Genomic DNA, 6848 nt, shown 5'->3' on the forward strand with positions numbered 1-6848 from the left:
GGAAGAAATAAATCATACTTTGATTTCCATCGTTATTTATCACGTATTGTAACGAATATATAGATGTTTTGAATTTTTTTTGCAAACCTACAAGCAATAATACGTACGGCTTTTGAGGGTTAATTAAAGTATTATATTTTTTAATTAGAATCATGTTACTATTTTTTAAAATGATTGGACGACTCAATTAGTTTTATTAAGGCTATTAAAGCTATAAATTTCATGAATATAAAAGTAAAAGTGGCAATATTTCCCAATTAATTGCCTATGATTTTACGTCACGTTATGAATTGTACATTTAACGCGTTTACATACATAATTTTAAGTGAAAGTATGGGCCTGGTCCTCACATACTAATGTCTAAAACGTTTTAAGATTCCGAAACCACACGCCACGATACTTTTCTCCAAAGAGACATGCCCAGTCGTCAAATAAGTTGAATAAATTAGTAAATCGAACTTAACCAACCCCTCTACGCGGCATGGGCTCAAGAATAGTTTATAAACAGAGGTACCATAACAGATACTATCTTATGACTCCTGTCGAATGACCGATGAGTGTATACTGTTACGTAAGTCAAAAATTTGTTTATCGACATAAACCATCAATAAATATTAATAAAATATGTAAAGAATTGAAAACATGGCGATTTTCTAAGAATTACAAACTTTTATCGGAATTTTATGTTTAAAGGCAGAGAAAGTCTACTCGGTCGCTGATCTATGTCCAGCGGCTACCATCACTACTTTCCTTCCCTGCGTGTGTGACGTAACTCTATAAAAGAGACTGTTGTGAAGACGCCGCTGCTATACCGTTTCCGATCGCCTGCCTCGGTCATAGCGTCCCGCACACCGATACAGAAGGACGCGAGCGGAACTTTTTCCGCTGGAGCCCTAGGACTTACAAGTGAAAAGTCAAAGGTGAAGTGCTCTTAGGATAGTGCATGTGATGTGACAGTGCTGTGTTTTGAATAGCAAAAGTGTCAGTGCATTGGCTTGACAGGGCACTGTCGCCGTGGTTGACGAGGTTGCTGACTAAAGACCTCTGTTTGTTTCAGATACAAGATGAGGTTGTCGTTGTTGTTAGCGGCGGTATGCTGCTTAGTGTTGTCGGCTTATGCGAGCCCTATCACACGGCCTGATGATGAGCAAAAGGAGGTAGGCAGACAATCCGCTGCACCACCTGCTGCACAACCAGCGGCAACAGACGATGATGATGATGACGATGACGACGATGACGATGTCGATCTCGACGACCCATTATCAGGTACTTTTTTTATAAATCCTCATACATAAACGTTCTTCAGAATTAAAAAAACTATACACGCTTTATGAACTGCAATAATCGACATAATCGTCAATAAAAATATGTTTTACAAATTATAACGGTTTTGGTTTGCTAAGAGTCATTGACATGTTGAAGATTTTACCGTTCGCATAAGCAAATAATATAACGGTTTAAATATGTGATTTTATTTATTTTAAAATAGGTTTCCTTTTTTAATGCATTTAGAAAGATTCTTAGGGAAAGTAATTAACACCTGCGTAATTAATAATTGTAATATAGGATAAATATTTGAAAAAGATGCAGTTTACCAACTTCCTTTATGCATCAAATACTTAACATACCTGCCAGAGTTAATAAAACTACTTCAATAAACTTTGCTCACACATTGTTAACACCAGTTAGTTTTTTTTAACATTTTAGTATACCTATAACTACAGTTATAATTTTTTAGTTGAGTGATCAAATCGGATATGAGTCCATTCTATTGCAAGTAAAGAATGTAGTAATTTTGGATTAATGTTAGAAGTGTTCCGTGACTATAATAGAATTCCAATGAATCAGGACGTGGACTAGCGGAATGTGATCGAACAGCGTGACAGCTGCTCTCATTAGTTAATTAATTCAAACAGAAAGACTCAATAAGAGAAATTGGTGCTATACTGCTTTCTACAAGTTGTGAGCCTTGTATAGGACGTCACGCACTTTGTTGTTTTAATTGTAACAAATCTTCATTTATGATTTATTAATATATGTTTATTAAAATGAAGATTTTAACCTGGAATACGTTTTATAAATATTGGAATTGTTTTGAGTTTTAGTGCTAATGCAATAATAAATTTATTTACAAATATTTTATTTTAGACGACGACGATGATGATGACGATGATGACGATGATGACGACGAGGCTGATGAGGAGGGTGAAGATGATGAGGATGACGACTATTTGGAAAGATTCTTCGATGATATCTTAGGAGGTGAATAATGATTTAAACTAGACATTCATATTATTTTATAAGTTTGTAATTAGCACGAATTATATTTAATTAATGTTTATAGGAGGAGAAGACGATGACGATGATGATGAATCTACAGGAGTACAATCTGTAGTCGCTAGTGCTGATACCTCCCCTGCCGCACCAGCTCCAGCCGCTCCTGTTGAAGAAGCTGCAGCTGTTTCTGAAGAAGCCGAAGTTTCAGAAGCTGGAGAAGCTGCTGTCGAGGGTGATGAACAAGAAGGTGCACAGAAAGAGCCAGCTAGTGCTGAGGTAGAAGCTCCCGTTGCTGCTAGCTCGGAAACTGTTGCTAACGCTGATGCCGATGATGATGAAGAGGAGGAGGAAGATATCGCTGATGCTTTTGATGGTGAAGAGGATGATGATGATGATGAAGAGGATGATGAAGATGAGGATGAAGATGATGATATCTCCGAAGTTCTCAGCAGGAAGAGTTCGAAACAAGCACGTGAGTCTAAAAAATTGAAGGGTTTTGCAGCCAATTCAAAAAAAAGTGGGAAAAAAAGCAGCCACATGAAAATTAAGAAAACCAAAGCGACGTTTGCCGCGGCCCCAGCCGTTGAGCACAAAAAGTACAGATAGTTTACAGGCTTCCGAGATCGGGCGACATTAGCCCTTACAACCACCTGAGAGACCCCCGTGGTCCCTTCCTTTAGCTTAGCTATTTATTGATTATTTATTTATTCTATTTATTTTATTTATTAAGTGAGAGTGTTTGATGTGTGAAAGTGTAAGTATGGCATAAAAGAGAAAAATTAAATTAATGTCTAGATCATGTCACCAGTTCCGTGGCAATTTTTTTTAAATAAATCTGTTTGTTCTAATTTTTGTGTAAAATTTATTATTATTTATCTGGACCTTTGCTAATAACGGTGCGTTAACGAAAAATATTATGGCTCAACATCAATCGGTCAAAAATCTAGAATTTTTTGTCAAATAAGAGTGACATTATCTAGTTATGTTAATTTAATTTGGATGTTGTTGAAATAAATGTATACTAGTCAATTTCTGTATATTTATATAAACATCCCCTCCGTATCGAAAATAAAAAATATTAATATTTTACATCTTACAACATACTCATAATTTAGGTTATTTTTATTATTATTTATTAAGTAGAATATTTACATATATATTAATAGCTTTTGACCGATTTATGTATGTAGCTTGACGCACAAAAATATGAATCCTAACCCGCAATAACAATTTATATATCCTTTAAAAATATTCCCTGTATAATCCTATACTTTATATATGGAATAGCTGAGACTGTCGCCTGATATAGATCTAGAAATCATGTACGTGTCTATTAAGGCCGGACACCGTGCTCTTGAGACTGTTAAAGCGGAACTAGTTTCATATATCTATGTTAAGGGGTCGACAGCGCGTACAAGGCCTGTCGGTCGCTTACTTTCTCATCCGAGACTGGTTCATTGATCCCACCCGATTTCTTTTACAACCTTGACACTTTCTTTGACCTTGTCCTGTACTACCTGAAAATGACCTTGACGGACAATTTAACCACCGTAAAACGATAGAAAGTAAATCGAATAAATTTTTTACTCTCACTAAATTACGAAATAATCGTAAAATATGCATGCCGATTCGTCCAGTTAAGTGAAAACGAACTAATGAGATACGAAAAGAGAAATTTTAAAATGTTTGTCGTCGAGAAATTCTGGGAGAGTGGAGAATTCATTTTCGACCTAAATGAAACTCGTTTGTTACCGTCAACGCCTAAAACGACTCGACTAATTTCTTTCAATGAAAAGAAAATATTCTGCCACTGCTTGATATTCACTCGTCGATTAAAAAGATAATTTTATAGATAGAGATACATTTCACGGCACACAAAAAGATTTATAATTTTAGTCCTTTGGCTCCTCTTATTGAGAATCCGCGTCATTTTATAATTCTTTTTCTTGGATCGCAAATGATTCGGCACGCAGTTTCTTTTACGTGTGGAAAATAGAAAATCCACCGTTGACTAGTCCTATTAATTGTCAACAGACATTAGAATTCAACTTGGCTCGCAGATTCAGAAACAGTTAACTTGGCGTGTCCACTCAACGTGAATAGAATTAGATGTGTTTCTGTATGAATTGTAAATCCAATGCATAATTGAGTTGCGTGATAGCATGGAACCATGATATGAGCGAACAGTAGTATACTTTAATATTATTTTTAGTAAATAATTGTATGGATCGTTATTCAAATAGAACATTGAACAACATTCTTAGCAGTTACTTGTCTCTTTTTATGAACAATTACTGCAACCGAAGTAAGCTAACTGTAAAATTAGTTTTCATTGTTTGATTAGGGTTCAGTATCCAAAAGGTGCTCGCGAAATATATTAGTAATGGTAATTTTGTTCGAGAGATATTCATTGTTGAATAGTATGTTTGAATATTTAATTTAAATTTTAAAATATAAACAATTTTATCATAATAATGAAATAATAATATAATAATTAAATTTATGACAAAATAGATATTTAAACCACTAGCCATTGAAACGAAACACACTTTTGACAATTTACAGCAACGCAGTGAAGTGTTTGTTGCTACCGAACCTTTTGAACACTCGTTATTTTTATTAATAGACTTGTTTTGAGCTTCACAAGTGAAATGAAATATGTATTTGTCAAAAATTTGTTACCTGTTCTCCGAATTCTTCTTTGTATTTGATAGTAGCGTAAAAAACGATTGCAAGTAAGCATCATACAATTGATTGATTCGTATATTTTTTTAGAGAAAATCAGATCAGAGATAATTGAGTATGTCTATAACTTGTTTTTAAAAGTGGGATCAAATAATCTTTAACACTGTTAATTCAGAACTGTAAATTCAACTGTTAATGGACTCACAAAAAAAAATGTTTTCTCATTAAGAATCTTTTTTATGATATATTTTAAGGGGCTGTGGGTCGGATTATAGGTAGGAGTTAATAAAAATAAAATGAACCAGAATGTTTTTTTAAATATTCAAGTTTAAAAAATTCTCCAGCAAGTTATTCATCTCTGCTTTAAAAAAATCTAAATTACAAGCTGGATGACGCAATATGAACTTTAAAGAGAATTTTATGTTTTGATTACAATATTATAATAACCCCATAACTTGTTCAGGTGCTTTAGAAGAAGAACCCCCAAAGAAGCCTGCCCCAGTTCCAGCAATTTATATTGTGAAGTATAATAGGTTTGTGGATAGTATTCTTGAAAAAATGAATGATATCTTGAAGCGTTCTTATGACCCTGTCAACGTGAAACTCCAACCCATTGATGCTAATAAGAAAACCACAAAACCGAAGAAGAATATGACAAAGACAAATAAAAGGTATCATTTGTTACTTCATGCATTGATAGACTTTAAACGATGTAGGTTCACCTTAAGTTTCTTTTAATTTTATGTTTTTAGCAGAACATCAAATAAAAAGAAGAACTCTGGTCGTGGTGGAATTACTAATAAAATGGCTGAAAATGTGACAAACCAAATAGAACAGAAAAATGAGATTGAAAACGCTGTCACTAAAGACGAAATCATTGCAAATGAAAATATAGAACAAATGGCCATCGAGTCAAGAGCTTCGAAAAATCCTAACAGTAAAGCAAAAGCAACCACTGCAAAACCAAAACCTAATAAGACTACGAAGCCAAAGGCGAAACCTAAACCACCACCAAAAACAACGACAAAGAAGCCAGCCATTAAAAACAAAGTGAAAACCAGCGAAAAGAGCAAACCCAGAGCCAAGGGGACACTCTACGGACTCTCGACTTTAAGAAGAAGTGGTGATGTTGCAGTTAGCATCATGTCTAACCACACAACTATTAAAAGTAATTTCGCCGTAGGACCGCTTATATTGAGAGTTGAAAAAGAGGTATGTTATAATAAATTATGGCGTGATTTTAATATTAGTTTATACTGTGAATGATATATTTTATTATTGTAGGTCGGACGGAAGAAGGAAATCAAATCAGCTACAGCAACAACAGCCGAAATGTTGGGAAAACTAACATTGAGAGTTAACAATCAAGGCGTTGCAACTTTACATTCCATCAAAGTCCTGCAACCTAAACAGGTATTAACATAAATCTAGGATTGCTATAATATTATAATTTTTTTGCATTTAATGAAATCTCTTTTGCTATAGGTTCGAGTGGAAAGCAATCATGAGAGGACGAGGGAGTTAGTTTGGCAGCGTAGCGCCAGAATCGCGCATGTAGTGTCTGAAAAACTGAGATCGGCTTCCAAGCCAATGTTTTTTCACCAAAGCGTCGTGAGGCAGTGAATAGCTATCCTTAAACAACAAATCATTATATACGTAATTCCGTGAATATTCTTTCGCGTTTTACTACTAAGATATTTATATTTATATTAAATTATAAGTTTGACTGTTATGATTATAGGATTAATTATATCATCTTATTATTGTATAGCGATACTCACATTAACTGTATAGTCAGAAAATGCATTTATTATTGTAACTTATGGTGCTAAGATGATTTCTATTTTATTATTTAATAATTTTTGATTTAATAAAAAAGTGTTTAC

General features: G+C 34.1%; 1 protein-coding gene across 2 annotated transcripts; it reads left to right on the forward strand.

Moving 5' to 3' along the window:
• Positions 1-423: 423 nt before the first annotated feature.
• LOC116775019 (germ cell nuclear acidic protein) lies at positions 424-6758 on the forward strand. 2 transcript variants are annotated; one of them, XM_061521104.1, is made up of 9 exons: positions 424-571; positions 694-920; positions 1058-1266; positions 2149-2262; positions 2345-2749; positions 5426-5633; positions 5715-6174; positions 6247-6375; positions 6448-6758. In XM_061521104.1, exons 3-9 carry the CDS (start codon positions 1065-1067, stop codon positions 6583-6585), a joined length of 1656 nt encoding a protein of 551 aa, XP_061377088.1. In that variant the 5' UTR covers positions 424-571; positions 694-920; positions 1058-1064; the 3' UTR covers positions 6586-6758. The 2 variants fall into 2 exon arrangements, with proteins under 2 accessions (XP_061377088.1, XP_061377089.1); XM_061521105.1 differs by having other exon boundaries at positions 5718-6174.
• Positions 6759-6848: the final 90 nt, after the last annotated feature.

Source organism: Danaus plexippus, chromosome 8 (assembly GCF_018135715.1).
Source record: "Danaus plexippus chromosome 8, MEX_DaPlex, whole genome shotgun sequence".
In the NCBI taxonomy this organism is placed as follows: domain Eukaryota; kingdom Metazoa; phylum Arthropoda; class Insecta; order Lepidoptera; family Nymphalidae; genus Danaus; species Danaus plexippus.